Raw genomic sequence first — 17,898 nt, forward strand, 5'->3', positions numbered from 1 at the left:
GGGGCTGCGCTTGTGTCCCTGAGCTCCACCTGAAGAGCGGCTGTGCTGCAGGGCTGGCGGGGAACCGGGCTTACACCACCCCTAGAGGGCAGCAGGCATCTGAGGCTGGAGGGGCTGCGCCCCAGAGCCCACCCAGGCCTCGGGGCCTCATACACCAGCAGGGCTAATCCCACACAGGAAGGGTGAGCCTGGGCTTCTGAACGCACCTAGGTGCCAAACCAGCAGGGTGTGGGCCATGGAGCCGGGCCTGCACACAGCAGGACCAGGGCTGCCCGACTCCCGTTCTTCTTCCGCGGAGTGAGCCCCCAGAGCCACTGGGCTTGCAGGATATGCTTCCCCGCTGCAGTGTCAAAGGGATTAGATCATAATCTGGTATTTTTTTTTATTTTGGTATCATTAATTTACAACTACAGAGAGAATATTATGTTTACTAGGTTCCCCCCTTCACCAAGTCCCCCCAACATACCCCTTCACAGTCACTGTCCATCCGCGTAGTAAGATGCTGTAAAATCACTACTTGTCTTCTCTGTGTTGCGCAGCCCTCCCCATGTCCCCCACGCACTATACATGCTGATCGTAATGCCCTCTTTCTTTTTCCCCGCCCTTATCCCTCCCTTCCCACCCATTGTCCCCAGTCCCTTTCCCTTTGGTAACTATTAGTCCATTCTTGGGTTCTGTGCATAATCTGGTATTTTTAAAAGACTTCATATACCCAACAATAGACTCCCACAGACCCTTCCTGGGCCCAGGAGCTCCTGGGGATGCAGGGAGCAGGGACGATGATGGTGGGAGCGGGGAGCCAGGACATGCCCTCATTTTGGACCCTGAAGTCACCAGCGTCTGTCCTGGGGACGAGGGAGCCCTGCCCCCACTGCAGGCCTATCTCGCCTCTTCCAAAATGCACGGCTTGGCATGTCCAGCTTGACCTGGCTAGACAAAAGTCCATGAGGGTAGGCAGTGGGTGACCTCAGCGCTGGCTCCCGACAAGGCAGGCCTTCCCAGGCCTCAGCAGCACGTCTTTGCAGGGCTCTGGCGACCCTGTTCTGGTCAATGCCCTGTGCTGAAAACCAGCCAGAGGTGAGGCAGTGAGGCGAGCACTGGCCCTTCCCAGAGATCCCCTGCAGGTGTTCAGGGTTTTATACCAGCCAGCGAGCAAACCAGAGAAACCCACGGAGCTGGTGGTGTGGAGAAGGTACTGCTCTTTTCCTAACGAGATAAATCACTTTCCTGTTTTAGTTAGGTCCCCTGGAATGAGCTTTGTCCTCTTAACCCTAGCGGCCCCCACCAGCCACACCGACATGAGGGGCAACGGCCAGGGGTCTAGGACCGGGAGGCACTTTTCTTGGAAGACAGCGCTGGAGCGACTATGATCTCGTCGGAGTCATCGGAGATGATGTCCTCGGTGGGTGGGGGCACGGCTGGCTGCAGCCCCAAGGGTGCTGGCTCAGCTGGAAGGAACCAGAGAGGGTGGGTCACCAGCTGCTCAGGCCCACCACCATGGTCATCTCATACATCACCCCGTTCCTGCTGGAAGCCAGGTCACCCCCAAAGCAGTAAGGGACGGAGGCCCGTTAGCCTCCCTCAGGCCACTCAGACACCTTCCTCTCCAGCCACATGCACTGGGGTCTCCAGCTCAGCTTGGCACTTGGGCCAGACTTTGCTGGCACTGAGGGGGCTCAGGTCTGGGTAGGAGACTAGAGGGCCCCTCACAGAAGCCCCGGGCAGCAAGCCAGTGCTGGTGAGAACCACACGCCGGCTAGGGAACAGGTGGGACAAAGCCGGCTGCAGCCAGGACTGCATGGGGCCCCGAGGTCACAGACCTCTAGCTCCCAAACCCTGCAGCCTGTGCTGGACAGCCCCCTACAGACACCACCCTACAGACCCCACCCCTTATAGACCTCATCCCTACAGACCCCACCCTACAGACCCCACCCGCTAAGTGTGCCCGCAGACGTGCGAGGGGCAGTCCCGCAGCTTCATAAAGGTGTGGTGAAAAGCAGCCCATCACCCATTGGAGATAAAAACAGCCGGAAATTATGGCTCAGCTGTGCTGCAGATATGGTAGCTTTCAAGAAACTCAATATGAAAACAGAACTTTATGAAATTAAAAGACATCAGTATTCAAGACCATCTTGTTTTTTCCTTTAAAACTCTTCTACAGCCAGAGCAAAGCAGGCCTGATTCACACGCTCCCACAGATCCCACCGGATGGCAAGCGGCGCTGCGCTCCTTATGGTGCCAAGCAGCGTGGGTGGCGCCCCCCGGCTGCCCTGCCCCAGGACTAAAGGATTCTGGCTGCAGGGCTGGGGAGCAAGGCAGGGAATGGGTGTCTGTGGGGCAGGTGGAAGCCTCGGGTGCCCCAGCCTGCCAAGCTCCGCCCACCTACCCACCTGCCCTTTCCTCCCAGGGCTGCTACCGTTATGGAGCTTTACAGACAGTTTCAGAGAGAACATCAAAGTTTGCCGGCTCTGACAAAGCCAGAAAAAATGACTGATGTGGCTAAAATGCGATGGCGATTTCCAGGTCAGACACAGTGTGAGATCCTCAGCTCCTGCAGGATTCCCCACATACTGCCCCCAACGGGGCGGCCCCTGGAGGGCGGTGACGCGTTCCGTCCACCCAATTCATCCCGCCTGTGATTCCTGGCCTTCCCACGGCCACCCCACTCACCCGAACAGGACTGGAGGGCTGCTAGCCTCCGCGGTCCCCATGGCCTCAGCGCTTCATCCTCCGTAGCTGGCCCCTCAGCCGTCTCCCCGCTGCTCCCCTCACTGTCTTCCTTACCTGAGGACACACCAGGACACACTCACATGGGCAGGGCCACCGTGCCCACCGCTGTTCCACCCTCTTGTTTTGGTTCAGAAAAGCTGCTTCCTTGCATACTTTCCCCTTGATCTGAAGCACCATTCCCTCCCTGCTCCTGTCCTCAGCCTCCACCTTCCTGGGAGCTCGGTACAGAAAAGCCCCTCGTGGAAGCATGACACGCAGAGAGGGGACTTCACACCTACACTTCTTAGCCTGATGACAGTGCCAGACCCCAAAGCTCTCCCTCAGCAGTGCAGTGGTGGCCACAGGGCTGTAATGAAGGCTTCCTAATGACAGCACATGGAGGGACCTGCAGCAGTGTCAGAGCCAGAGATCCAGGACCAAGGGCCCTCCCAGGACCCCCGTGGAGACCAGGCCTGGAGAGACCCCACGCCAGGGGTCGGGCCGAGCTGGGGCAGGCCCCACTCGTGGGTGCCAGGCCCCCGCCTACTGCAGGGACTTCTCCACTGTTTCTGGACCTTCATAAAGTAAAAGGAAATATAAGCAGTTTTACGTAAAACCAACCGACTGGAGATGCACTAACCCCGAGGGAGGGAAACCACTTCACTCCAGCTGGCACTGAGAATGAAATCAAAACACAGAAGCTGCGCAGACCCCGACTGTGGCCCTTGGTGACTGTGAGGCACGCTGCCACCAACGCAGGAGCTTCCTGTGGCCTGCCTGGCTCCCACCTCTCCCCACAGCTCAGGGCTGAGGGAGGCTTGGTCTGGGTGTCTCCCGTCTGAGGGTATTGCTGAGCTCACAGGTGGGACGAGACCCTGACACATGTTTACACATCCTAAGCTTCTGGGTTGTGGCAGCAATTCTGGCGTAAACCTCAGAGGTCAGCTGCCCTTGCAAAGAAATTCAAACGGAGATGCAATTACCAGGACAGGTTGCCAGGAAGGGTGGGGAGCAGGGCTGGCTGGGTGTGGCTGGAGCACAGGTTTTCTTGGCAGGAGCTGCAGCAGCACGTCTTTGACAGATGGGGCTGGAAACAAGGGACACTAGCTGAGTCTGACTTCAGAGAATGCAAACATCATTGGAGGCTTACAGCCAGACCCCTGGCTTGCAGGAGGTGGCTGCCCCATAGATGTGCCCAGCACAGCCAGCCTACAGGCCAGCTGGGCCCCGAGAGGCTGGCTGTGGTGCCCTCGACCTGTTCCGTCAGTCTCCTTGGGGTGCATGCTGACGGCAGGCCTCACACGCCTTCCCTCACCCCTGTGTCGAGATGCCCGTGCCCAGCGATAGTGTACTGAGCTGAGCTGGCCTGTCTCAGGTCATTGGGAATCAGGACTGTGACAGTGTGACTCAGCCTGGCTCTCCTTTTGCAGAGAAACCATAGCCTGAAAAGCAGTGTATGGCTGCCATTTCCTGCTCTGCCATGCAGACTGAGAAGCAGGGGGCCTGTGGCAAGAGGGCAGCCTGAGATGTCCAGGCAGCAAACTGGCCTGGGCTACCCCCAGGCCCAGAGCACCCTGCCCTTCTACTTGTCTTCTCCCAGGACACAATTCTAGAAAGGCCTCTTCCTGAGGAACAGAGCTTGTGGCCCGCTCCACCTGTGCGGCGTGACAGGCATTTTTCACAAGGTGTGACTCCTGTTCTGGAGACACGCCAGGGTCCTGTATCTTGGGAATGCCACCCACTGCTTTTCAGTCTACGGTTTCTCTCTGCAAAAGGAGAGCCAGACTGAGACCTGCACCTGGACGCTCCGGCTGCCACTCAGGATGCGCAGCTTCCCGAGATACAGGATCGGGGTGGCCTGCTGGGGGGCCGTACCTGTGCCCGGTCCGCACTAGGTGCGCCCGGAAGACGGACTGGATCATGGTGATAGCCTCCTCGTGCCTCGCATCACCCTCGGCCTGGGTGATGGCACTCGGAACACAGGGCGCAGGAGAGCTCTGCAGTGTAGAGACAGCAGGAAGAGGACTGTTTGAGACCTTTTGTCTTTTTGAGTGGCAGCGGCCGCCGCCTGGACTTGAGAGCCAGGCGAGAGCACAGCCGCACTCCAGCGGCTCTGCTCGCTAACCCGCCAGGTGGCAGTCCCCTGATTGGAGGGCCTTGATGCTCAGCCTCCAGAGGTCCATGAAATGGCTGTCTCGCCCTGTTCTCAGTGGGGGTTGGGTAGCTACAGAGAACCTGCACCTCCAAGCACTCTGTGCCCCAAGCTAACCCATCCGGAGCCCACACTGGAAGCACCAAAGCATGGCCAGGATGTGCCGGGAGATGCAGTGCGGCACACCCATTGGCAAGGGAGGGACTGGAGGCTGAGACCCCCTGCCTCCCCTGCAGATGGAGCATGAGGAGAAGGAGCAGAGCGGGCGCTGTCAGCCCCCGGCTGTCTCCAGCCCAAGAGTTACCTGGTTGGGAAGGCTGGGAATCTGTGAACCACGGGCGTTGCTTGATAGCAGCTTCGCCCGCACTAGATGACCCCTGAAGGCTGCCTGAAGTGCAGCAGCCACCTAGCAAGGGAAGAGGAGAGAGAAATGAATGCTCATTTCCCTGGGAGATGGGAGGTGCAGCTTAAGGAAGGCTCCGGAGGGAGCAGCTCTAACAGCAGAGAAAATGACTTTCTTACTACTGCAAAACCACAGGAGCATCTAGAAGAACCTCTCTCTCTCACTCATCCAACATCTCCCATAGCAAGAAACACGCCAGTTCTCTAGGGAGGCAAGGGCATGGGTGTCTGAACCAGAGTGACCCCAACCTTGGAGCATAAATAAGCCACCTGTTAAATGCTATTAAATGCAGCTGCTAACCCTGGCCCGTGTTTCACAGTCAGGTTTCCACACTGGGATATATATTCTGTCTCAGACATTTTCCATGCACACCTTCTACATTCAAGCAGGGTAGAGTGTGACTGCATGCTTCACAGTTATCTATCCTCCGACTTCCATCTTGAGGAATACACATGGATGATCTATAAGCTCTGAAGTCAGTGTTGTGGATCTTATGGCAGCACTTCCATTTGAACAATCTTGCCTCCAGCCTGGCTGGAACTGTCACTGCTTGACCAGGGGCTTGGATGCCCGTAAAGGTCAGGGGAATGATGTGCTGGCACACGGAGCCCTGGGCGTCATGCATCTAGGGGTGCAATTGTAGCATGAAGGCGAGGAGAAGGGAGAATCAAGATGGGTAAGGGCAGGCACAGCATGGTCAGCAGGGAGGCGGCCCTGTCCCTGGGGCTGCATGCTTGGCAGCCCCTGCTCGAGATGGAGCGGCACCAGCTGGACCAGGGGTGGCGGCTGCCACTGTACACCAACCATGTGTGACAGAAGGGGCAGTACACACCCTCTTGCCACATGCTGTGCCCACAAGCCAACTCTACCCTCACAACAGTTGCACACAGTAGGTCTCCCTTATCTTGGCTTTATAGAGATGAGGGAACTCAGGCCTCAGGAGGGGAGGCCAGAGAAGCACAACACAATAGCCCACACCAGCTGTCTGGTTTGTAAATGAGCTACATGGGCTTTGAGGAGTCCCAGATTCATTGATTTGCTCACACATTCAAAACCATTTACCAGGATTTTGAGAAGATGGCGCCTTGAGTAGGGCAGCGGAAATATCCTCTCAAAACCATATATATTTTTGAAAATACAACAAATAAAACTACGCCTAACAGAGAGACCAGAGGATACAGTACAACAGCTAGGCTACATCTACATCTGCGAGAACTCGGCATCTCACGAAGGGGGTAAGATACAAGCCATGACCCAGTGGGACGCAAGCGCTCCCCCCACCCCAGCTCACCTGCGGGAGGAAAGGAGTCGGAGTGGGGAGGGAGTGGAAGTGCAGGACTGCTAAATACCCAGCCCTAGTAATTCACACTGGGAGCGCAGACACACATTGCATGGTGTGCTGCATATCAGGGAAATGGAAAAGTAAAATCTGTGAGCGAGTCCCACAGACTCATCTCAAACCCAAAGACACACAAAAACTAAAAGTCAAGGGATGGAAAAAGAAATTTCATGCAAACAACAAGGAGAAAAAAGCAGGTGTTGTAGTACTTGTATTAGACAAAATAGACTTCAAAACAAAGAAAGTAACAAGAGATAAAGAAGGATATTACATAATGATAAAGGGCTCAGTCCAACAAGAGGATATAACCATTATAAATATATATATGCACCATATACAGGAGCACCAACATATGTGAAACAAATACTAACAGAATTAAAGGAGGAAATAGAATGCAATGCATTCGTTCTAGGAGACTTCAACACATCACTCCATTCAATGGACAGATCCACCAGACAGAAAATAAGTAAGGACACAGAGGCACTGAACAACATACTAAAACAGATGGACCTAACAGACATCTACAGAACTCTACATCCAAAAGCAGCAGGATACACATTCTTCTCAACTGCACATGAACATTTTCCAGAATAGACCACATACTAGGCCATAAAAAGAGCCTCAATAAATTAAAAAAGACTGAAATTCTACCAACCAACTTCTCAGACCACAAAGGTATAAAATTAGAAGTAAATTGCACAGAGAAAACAAAAAGGCTCACAAACACATGGAGGTTTAACAACATGCTCCTAAATAATCAATGGATCAATGACCAAATTAAAATAGAGATCAAGCAATATATGGAGACAAGTAACAACAACAGCACAAAACCCCAACTTCTGTGGGATGCAGCAAAGGCAGTTCTAAGAGGAAAATATATAGCAATCCAGGCCTATTTAAAGAAGGAAGAAAAATCCCAAATGATTAGTCTAAAGTCACAATTATTGAGATTGGAAAAAGAAGAACAAACAAGGCCCAAAGTCAACAGAAGGAGGGACATAATAAAAATCAGAGAACAAATAAATAAAATTGAGAAGAATAAAACAATAGAAAAAAATCAATGAAACCAAGAGCTGGTTCTTTGAGAAAATAAATGAAATAGATAAACCCCTAGCCAGACTTACTAAGAGAAAAAGAGAATCTACACAGATTAACAGAATCAGAAAGGAGAAAGGAAAAATCACAACGGACCCAACAGAAATACAAAGAATTGTTAGAGACTACTATGAGAATCTATACTCTAATAAACTGGAAAACCTAGAAGAAATGGACAATTTCCTAGAAAAATACAACCTTCCAAGACTGACCAAGGAAGAAACAGAAAATCTAAACAGACCAATTACCAGCAACAAAATTGAAGCAGTAATCAAAAAACTACCCAAGAACAAAACCCCTGGGCCAGATGGATTTACCACTGAATTTTATCAGACAAATAGAGAAGACATAATACCCATTCTTCTTAAAGTTTTCCAAAAAACAGAAGAGGAGGGAATACTTCCAAACTCATTCTATGAAGCCACATCACTCTAATACCAAAACCAGGCAAAGAACCCACCAAAAAAGAAAATTACAGACTAATATCCCTGATGAACATAGATGCAAAATTACTGAACAAAATATTAGCAAACCAAATTCAAAAATACATCAAGAAGATCATACGCCATGATCAAGTGGGATTCATCTCAGGGATGCAAGGACGGTACAACATTTGAAAATCCATCAACATCATCTACCACATCAACAAAAAGAAGGACAAAAACTACATGATTATCTCCACAGATGCTGAAAAAGCATCTGACAAAATTCAACATCCATTCATGATAAAAACTCTCAACAAAATGGGTATAGAGGGCAAGTACCTCAACATAAAAAGGCCATATATCACAAACCCACAGCGAACATCATACTTAACAGCAAGAAGCTAAAAACCTTTCCTCTAAGACTGGGAACAACACAGGGATGCCCACTCTTCCCACTGTTATTCAACATAGTACTGGAGGTCCTAGCCATGACAATCAGACAAAACAAAGAAATACAAGGAATCCAGATTGGTAAAAAAGAAGTCAAACTGACACTATTTGCAGATGACATGATATTGTACATAAAGAACCCTAAAGACTCCACTCCAAAACTACTAGAACAAATAGCTGAATTCAGCAAAGTTGCAGGATACAAAATTAATACACAGAAATCTGTGGCATTCCTATAGACTAACGATGAACTAGCAGAAAGAGAAATCAGGAAAACAATTCCATTCGCAATAGCATCAAAAAGAATAAAATACATAGGAATAAACCTAAGCAAGGAAGTGAAAGTCCTATACCCTGAAAACTACAAGACATTCTTAAGAGAAATTAAAGAGGACACTAACAAATGGAAACTCATCCCATGCTCTTGGCTAGGAAGAATTAATATTGTCAAAATGGCCATCCTGCCATTGCAATCCCTATCAATTGCCATCAATGCAATCCCTTTCAAAATACCAACAGCATTCTTCAACGAACTGGAACAAATAGTTTTAAAATTCATACGGAACCAGAAAAGTCCCCAAATAGCCAAAACAATTCTGAGAAGGAAGAAAAAAGCAGGGGGATCTCACTTCCCAACTTCAAACTCTACTGCAAAGCCACAGTAATCAAGACAATTTGGTACTGGCACAAAAATAGACCCACAGATCAGTGGAAGAGGATAAAGAGTCCAGATTTTAACCCAAACATATATGGTCAATTAATATACGATAAAGGAGCCATGGATATACAATGGGGAAATGACTGTCTCTTCAACAGATGGTGCTGGCAAAACTGGACAGCTACATGTAAGAGAACGAAACTGGATCACTGTCTAACCCCATAGACAAAAGTAAATTCGAAATGTATCAAAGATCTGAATGTAAGTCTTAGAAAAAAACATAGGCAAAAATCTCTTGGACATAAACATGAGCAACTTCTTCATGAACATATCTCCCTGGGCAAGGGAAACAAAAGCAAAAATGAACAAGTGGGACTATATCAAGCTGAAAAGCTTCTGTACAGCAAAGGACACCACCAATAGAACAAACAGGCATCTTACAGTATGGGAGAATATATTCATAAATGACAGATCCGATAAAGGGTTGACATCCAAAATATATAAAGAGCTCACATACCTCAACAAACAAAAAGCAAATAATCCAGTCAAAAATGGTCAGAGGAGCTGAATAGACACTTCTCCAAAGAAAAAATTCAGATGGCCAACAGACACATGAAAAGATGCTCCACATCGCTAGTCATCAGAGAAATGCAAATTAAAACCACAATGAGATATCACCTCACACCAGTAAGGATCGCCACCATCCAAAAGACAAACAACAACAAATGTTTGCAGGCCGTGGAGAAAGGGGAGCCCTCTTACACTGCTGGTGGGAATGTAAATTAGTTTAACCATTGTGGAAAGCAGTATGGAGGTTCCTCAAAAAGCTCAAAATAGAAATATCATTTGACCCAGGAATGCCACTCCTAGGAATTTACCCTAAGAATGCAGCAGCCCAGTTTGAAAAAGATATATGGACCCCTGTGTTTATCACAGCACTGTTTACAATAGCCAAGAATTGGAAGCAACCTAAGTGTCCATCAGTAGATGAATGGATAAAGAAGATGTGGTACATATACACAATGGAATATTATTCACCCATAAGAAGAAAACAAATCCTACCATTTGCAACAACATGGATGCAGTTAGAGGGTATTATGCTCAGTGAAATAAGCCAGGTGGAGAAAGACAAGTACCAAATGATTTCACTCATCTGTGGAGTATAAGAACAAAGGAAAACTGAAGGAACAAAACAGCAGCAGAATCATAGAACCCAAGAATGGACTAACAGTTACCAAAGGGAAAGGGACTGGGGAGGATGGGTGGGAAGGGAGGGAGAAGGGGGATGGGGGGAAGGAAAAGGGGCCTTACGATTAGCATGTATAATGGAGGCAGGCATGAGGAGGGCTGTGCAACCCAGAGAAGTCAAGTAGTGACTCTATAGCATCTTACTACGCTGATAGACAGAGACTGTAATGGGGTATGTTGGGGGAACTTGGTGATGGGAGGAGTCTAGTAAACATAATGTTCCTCATGTAATTGTAGATTAATGATACCAAAAAAAACTCAAAAACCATTTACTGCATGGCCACCACATGCCAGGCACCATCCTAGGGCTAGGGGTATTGGCACATGGAGACAGAGATGGTACTGCCTCTGCGGACTCACGTTCTAGTGGGAGAGGGCAGCAGTCCAGCAGGGAGAAAGGGCACAAAGGCAGCTAAAGCAGGCCCCGGGGCTGGGGAGGAGGGGTGGGCGCACAGCGGTAATGCCTCTAGCAGCCCCAGCAAAGCGAGAACAGGACACAGTGGTATAACATTTAGGACTCACCACCTGGTGGCTGCCTGGGGAGCAGGCCCAGGAGGGCACAGGTGGAGGTGAGGGTGGGGAGAAGTCCCCACGGCCCTGGGGGCTTCACCCTGGTGCTCACCCTCCATCCTGCAGTCTGTCCTGACCTCCATTCGTCTTGCTTGCACACCTGCTCTCCTTTTCCAGAGCAAGCCACGCCTTTGCACACACCCAAGGCTGCCTGTGTGCATCTGGCCCCGCATCCTTTCTCTTTGCTCCAGGCCTTGGCAGGTAGCACTGCAACCCCACAGCCCTAAAGCACACATCAACCCATGGTTGGAGTCTCTTGTCCACCTGTTCGTCTTAATGTCTTTCTGGGTCCCAAGGGCCCATTGGGGTGCTTGGCACCAAACTGATGACCAATATGAGTGCTGAAAGAGCAAATGAGCATGAATGAACTGAGTGTGAAACGAGCTGAACACCTATCCGACCGATGCCTCATGGGCCTGCTCCCATCTCATGAAAACAAATGTCTGGTGATGCTTCATGAGCTAGCCACAGTCACACCGCTCCAGCGCGAAAACACTCACTGCAGCTGGGCAGACAGACGGGCTTACCTCATCCAGATCAGCCTTTTTTTTCTGAAAAACAGAGAAATCATGAATTAACATGAGGAGGACTTTTTAGAGTACAGTGTTCACTTCCAGACCCTGCCCCTGCCACAGTCAGGGTACCAGGTGCCCCTCGCTGGAGCTCCTCCCCACCAGCCTGGATGAGGGGCCGGCCAGTCCCCGTGATAGGGAGGAGGGGCAGCGGTGACTGCATGGCCGGCACCTCAGGGCAGCAGTTAGGGCGCGGTGCTTCGGTAGCCTCAGTGGCTATGCCAGGCCTCCCTGGGCTCGGAGGAAGCCCCTTCCCACCACAGGAGCTGGCCTACTGGGGCCCTTGCTAGGTGACCACAGAGTAGCTGGACACAGCCTGCTGCCTTTGTTACAGAGGGGACCCCATTAGGCTCCCAAATCTGATTGTCATCAAAATTACCTGTGGACTTGAAAAAAAAAGATTCAGTTGCACCCAAGATATGCTGAACCAGACTGTCACAGACTGGCCTAAGAACATGTATTTTTATACATGTAAGTGAAGCTAAAGTCCTTCCACAGTGAAAATCGCATGATTAGATATGTGCCTTCAGTGGCTAATGACCATGACTAGGTGCAAGGTGCATGCATGCCACCTAGCTGGTTTCTGGTGTTAATCAGAGCACATAGCCCAAAGCTGTCACAGCAAAAGGATTTCCCCCTGACCAACAGAGGAACACAGAGCCTAGGCCCAGCGGGACGTAAACAGGAGAAGACGTCTGTGTTTGATGAAAGTAACCGACCAGCAGAGGTGGGATGAAGCAGCAGATGAGGGTGGTGCTGGCAAGGAGCTGGGGAACACAACAGCACACAGGCTAGCCTGGCAGAGTGGGAGCCAGGGTGGGAATGTGCCACGCCTCAGGAGAGGGAGTGGCACACGCAGAAACCGACTTCCTGACTTGGGCTTGTGTCTGGGCAGCAGGCGGTCCACCCTGATCTGCACAGTGGGGGGATGGTCACGTCCGGGGAGAGCAGCCCAGGAGAGCGCCCAGCCTGCTCCTGGATGCAGTGGGCTGGACAGGTGCACGCAGAAGAGACCAAGGCAAGTCTCTGGTGTTAATCAGAGCACACGGCCCAAAGCTGTCACAGCAAAAGGATTCCTGGTATTTCAAATACCTTCTTCTCAAATGTCTTACTGGAGGCACGTGTCCTTGATTTTTTTGGGTTCTCTTAACAGAGTCCTGGCTCAGTTTGGGAGCCATCTCCTGAAGGGGGGGAGCAGTGGGAGCCAGGGGATGGCAGCTGGGCGGGTGCTGGAGCGGCCGTCAGCACTGACTCGTGTTATCTTTTTAGTTAAATGAAGGGCTGATGAGAAGAAAGGCAGAGGAGACCGTGCACAAACGGCACGTTGCTTCTAAAATCCCACAACCCAGACTGGTGGATTCCAGGTCTGGGGTGAGGAGGGCAGGGAGCACAGTGGCCTTCCCAGGCCGGGAGGTGGGCGCCAGCGGGGCCTCAGCCTGGGGCTGGGCCCAGCATCCCACAAAGTCTGGGGCAAGCTGGATATTGAAAAGAATAATGACTGTAATTATTCTAGAAGTGACAACTTCTGAGTGCACAGCGACACGCCCCTCCCAGCCTCAGAGGGAGACTCGCTGGCCCCTGCTGGAATGACAGGACAATGCCTTGCTATGAAATCTGTTTACTTAGTACTCAAAGGAAGAGAATGAAGCATTCACCCTGCGAACTTCCTAGGAGGGCCTGGAGTTGCTGCCCAGCTGCCCAGCTGATGAGGGAAGGAGAGGGAAGGATGAGGTCTGAGAACAGCCCCCTTCTGCAGTTGTGAGGTGACGACCCAGGCAGGGTCATTGGGAGTCAGGCAGGGAGAGCAGGGCACATACAGCGGCCGAACTCCAGTTACAGGTTACCGGTCATTATCAGGGGAGGAGGGGTTACAATGGCCACGGCTGGCGGCCACGGCATGAACCGGTGACCACAGGGACACACACAGACAGGGGCCACCTGGCCCTGTGTGTGCTTGGATGTGAGGAAACATGCTGGCCATCGCCCATGAGCTATTTCTGCCTTAAGCCGTCAAAACTGAACTGAACCAGGCCTGTGGACCTAAATTCCCATTCGCAGGACACAAAGGGGCCCAAGACAAGGTAAAGGCCACAGGACAACACAGACCAGATGTGGGACGTTCTCTAAAGAACTGGCTGTGCTCTCTACACAGGAGGTAACTTTAAAAAGATGAAATGTTGGGACTGATGTCATGAGCAGCCAGCACAGGCTTTGATTGCCATCAGCTCCAAACCCAGCCCAGACAGGCTGGTCTGTAAAGAACTGTGAATGGCATCGTGGGACACTTGGTGAATTCGGAGTGTGACGTGGGTGTTCCTGGTCTTGGGAAACGACCGCTACGTCTCTTAGGTGTGGCAGTGGCGTGTGTGGTGAGGACAGTGTCCTTGTCTGTAGGAGATATGGACTCAAATTTCCTAACATCTCAAGCTTACTTTCAGATGGTTCTGGAAAAAAGTGAGAGATAGAGAAAGAAGTAGCTCCATGTCAGCTACAGCAAGTCCAGCTGGTGGGCAGGAGCTTGTCCAGTGCCTCACTGAATGGACTCGGTTCTCTCATTCTGCATTTGTAAGTTTTCATAATGACAGGTGATGAGAAACAGTGATAGTGAAGAACACTGGCTGCCCTGGGAAGACCCCCCGGCTGCAGGTCTGCTCAGCTGGGGAGAACGGGGCCCTGCTGGTTATAGACCTGGAGCCCCTTCAGGGCCCTGTGCTCACCTGAGGCCATTGCTATCCTGTGAGGATGGAACTCTCACTGAGCCACCCCAGAGCTTGGGGAAGGAGTTCAGGCCTCCTGCCCGGAGGTGGCACTGGGGACACACTGCTCCTCAGTGTCATTGACTAACGGCAGCTGTCATTCCCTAGCCTAGGGGGCAGCCTTTCTGTCTGGTCAGTACAGCCAGGGTCCCTGGGGAGCAGACTCTTGGGCAGGTTTCCCATCTTCCTAACACATCAGCCCTGCTCTGAGCTGCCTCCTCCCAGGACTCAGACGGCGCTGTGCAGGGCACCTCTCCCCAGCTGGTTAGCGATCAGCCCGCCTCACCAGACTCTGAGCGCAGTCGCATGCTTGGAGTGGACAGGACAGCGCTTTCCGAGTGCACCAGAGTCAGTCTCCCTGAGACCCTGCCACCTCGCCATGTCCTGGCTGTCAGTGAGCCAACACAGGCTTCTGGACAAGCCCCTGCTGTGCTCCTCCCAAGGACGGGCTGAAAGGTAGCCCCCACGGGGTCCATCTTCCACCGTGGCCCAGGTGTGGCCTGTCGCTTGTCCCCATGTGACATCATTTTCAGCTGTGTACATTTTTCTCTCCTACATGGGCCTGCACGTGCGCTGCACCTCCAAGGGAGTCTGCATATCCCCCACACTCGACACATGATGGGATGAGAATGACCAAGTGGCTGGGGCGCCAGGGAGGGTGGCATGATCTGGACCCCTGGCAGCATAGCCGGCCAGGGTCCCACCAGGGCTCACCTTGTGCTTGTATGCCTTCCACCTGGCCTGCAGGGTCCGGGCAGCTGCATCTCTCCTCCGGTCGGAGCAGCCAGAGGGGGTGCAGGGGGCGCCCCCCTCACCCGTGTCCGGCCCCGAGTCCTGTGGGGAGGGCCTGCTGGCAGGACGCGAGGGCCAGGGTTCTGGAGTCTGCAGGAAATTTGAGGCATAGAGGCTGGTTATGTCAGGCAGGTAGATCGCTAACAGGCAAGGCAGCAGGATATTACTTGGTAGGACCAGGCTAAGCTTATCTGCCAGACTTTCTAATTTAGAGGAAAAATCTGTACCCACACTGTTCGGTGTGACAGATGACAAAGAAACCTCCGGGGAGACAAAAGTATAAGCAGTAAACGGACTGAGACTCTATTTAAGGTTTCCGCGGACATCCCTCGCTGTCTGGGGGGAGGCGCTCTCTCGGGAGGAGGGCGGGGCCACGTCACTCCAGAGGCTAACAAGCAGCGTACAGTCTCAGTGACTTGAACATGCTTCCCAAGTTAGGGACACTGCCACACTGTTGTTCAGATCATCTGCTCCTGGGGGTTCTCTTTGGCCTTTCTTTGAGTCTAATGCTGAATTATGAGATGGGACCTCTGCGATCGAAGGCAATTGATGTCAGCTTGGTGTTTAGGGTGGAAAGAAGCAAGACTTGCTACTGTGGTCATCAAACAACACCGACCTCCACCACTTAGGGCCCAAATCCCCCATTTACAAGGACATCTCGCAATGAACATCACGATAGGGACGACATTCTCACATCAGTGATGCAAGCTCAGAGGAGACACGCATCATCACAGGAAAAGCTCTCGCAGAGAGGGACCAGAACGGAAAGCCCAGCTGTGAGAGGACCGGCCGGGCACGCGGGTCCTGTAACTAAGTGCAAGGCCCCGGGTCAGTCCTCTCGCGGGTGCTCAGGCTGCTCACCTCACTTCCTGCCAAGACCCTCTCGGCGTCTCCCTGGGGAGCCCGCCTCCTCCCTGCCAGGCCCAGGCCATCACTAGGCGGAGCTCCAGAAGCCAGGTCAGAACCCACCGCCAGGCCGCCTGGGCCAATGGGAGCAAGGAGGTGGAAACAGTCCCTTAAGAGACACAGCAAAAACTCTTGGAAGACAGCTGAAAGAATTTAAAATTTTGACATCCGTATAAATCCTTCCGGCAACTGCTATGAACTGACACGGAGTCTTCCCAATGAGTCCCTTTTACTTCAAATGGAGATGCTTTTCAGGTGGGAAAAACCCAGGGCTAGTAAATGCTTATGTAAACAATTCTTTCAATACTAACAGGACCCACATAGAAACAGCCATATTTGGCAGTCGTCCATCCGCTTTTCCACAAGTAAATTTCTCTCTAATAAAAAGGAGTCAGTGCCCTAGCGTTCTGGGGAGGGTTCATTTGCACACAGGTCCGAGGCTCTCTCCACGCTCGCCACGCAGGAGGAGGGAGAGATCCACTTCCCCTCTGGGATGGCCGCAGCCATCCGGGCTCCTGACTCACTGCTCACCGTTGGGGGCAAGGCTGCCGTAAAGGCCCGTGCACCTTTACCTTCTCAGGCCCACTGTCTTTATGAACAGTGGGACGCTTGGGATCTGAGATTTGTTCCTGTCATTTACAGGGACAGAAAATCTCACGGCTGTATAATAAGATGCCTAAGAACACAGTGTAATTTTGACACCAAACAAATCTTGTTAAGCCTGTCAGGAGAAACAGAGAAAGTGATTAAGGACATAATTCCTTGAGGAAAAGAAATTTTATAGGTGTCTCTACCGACATGTCCATTCTGTCTTGCACCGAGTCGGTATTTAAATCCCAAATTACTGAAATTAACAGAAAGTGGCAAAGAAACATGATGGCCCTGCAGCTGCAGAGCCAGACCCTCCCGATGGTTGGGGTGAGGCCCAGGGTCACCTTCCTGCTCTGACCTTTGTCTAGTTAGTTTGCAGGAAGGACTAAGATGACCTTTTCCCTCTCTCCACACAACACACTGATAAGACAATAGGACATACTTTTCTCCCCATTTTGAATGTCTATACAAAACCTGAGCAGGCCAAGAGAGGGAGGGGTCTTCAAGAACCAGATGCATTCCATAAACAAAGCCATTATTTCCAGTTCTGCTGGAAATGAAAAATATTTTTTCTCCCTAAGGGACATATGACTTTGAGTGGAGAGTTTTAAAAATAAGCAGAAGTGTCTACATTTGCTCACACTGGGCACCTCTGGGGTCAGGACTCCTCAGTAGACAAGTCACACAGCAGAGGGGACTGAGAGGAACCCCCATGGTCCAGTCCTCGCACCTGGCCAGGACGTGTTGAGACCATGGCCTCTGTACTGGCCTTGGGGGGCTCCAGCTAGCGTACCACCTTTTCCTGCCTAATCAACCGAGCCATGGTTTGCCTCAGTTTGTACCTTGACCTTTGCTCATCAGCTTCCCCACTTCCCAACTTTTAGCTCTTCCTTTTTCTCTTGTGCTAGAGTTGAAGCACATGTATTGTCACTTGCTAAGAGAAGAGGCTTTACAATGAGGACTCAAGCTAAATATGCCAGCCTTGGATTTAAAAAGCAAAGCACATTTATTCTCAACTATCAGCAGATAACCCAGCAGCCACATTACACCTGCATTTTCCTGGGGGCCAATGACAATCTGTCAGGCCACTTGCTACAGAAACAGCAAGTCATCTTCTGAAGCAATAGAGCTTGGTTCAAATGTGTGCAGGATGAACACCAGCCCTCTGGCAGCTTCTCCAGGAATTACCAAACTGCAGCAAACAGGAGAGTCACGGAAAGGGGTTGTTGCAC

General features: G+C 51.5%; 1 protein-coding gene across 1 annotated transcript in view; it reads right to left on the reverse strand.

Moving 5' to 3' along the window:
- Positions 1–362: 362 nt before the first annotated feature.
- IQCE (IQ motif containing E) overlaps positions 363–17,898 on the reverse strand; it is a 45,007-nt gene continuing 27,471 nt past the window's right edge. The window contains 7 exon segments of the mRNA XM_073214949.1: positions 363–1,448; positions 2,671–2,784; positions 3,693–3,796; positions 4,585–4,706; positions 5,166–5,267; positions 11,577–11,600; positions 15,092–15,259. Coding sequence (XP_073071050.1) covers positions 1,321–1,448; positions 2,671–2,784; positions 3,693–3,796; positions 4,585–4,706; positions 5,166–5,267; positions 11,577–11,600; positions 15,092–15,259 — 762 coding nt within the window. The 3' untranslated portion in view covers positions 363–1,320.

Source organism: Manis javanica, chromosome 10 (assembly GCF_040802235.1).
Source record: "Manis javanica isolate MJ-LG chromosome 10, MJ_LKY, whole genome shotgun sequence".
Taxonomy (NCBI): Eukaryota; Metazoa; Chordata; class Mammalia; order Pholidota; family Manidae; genus Manis; species Manis javanica.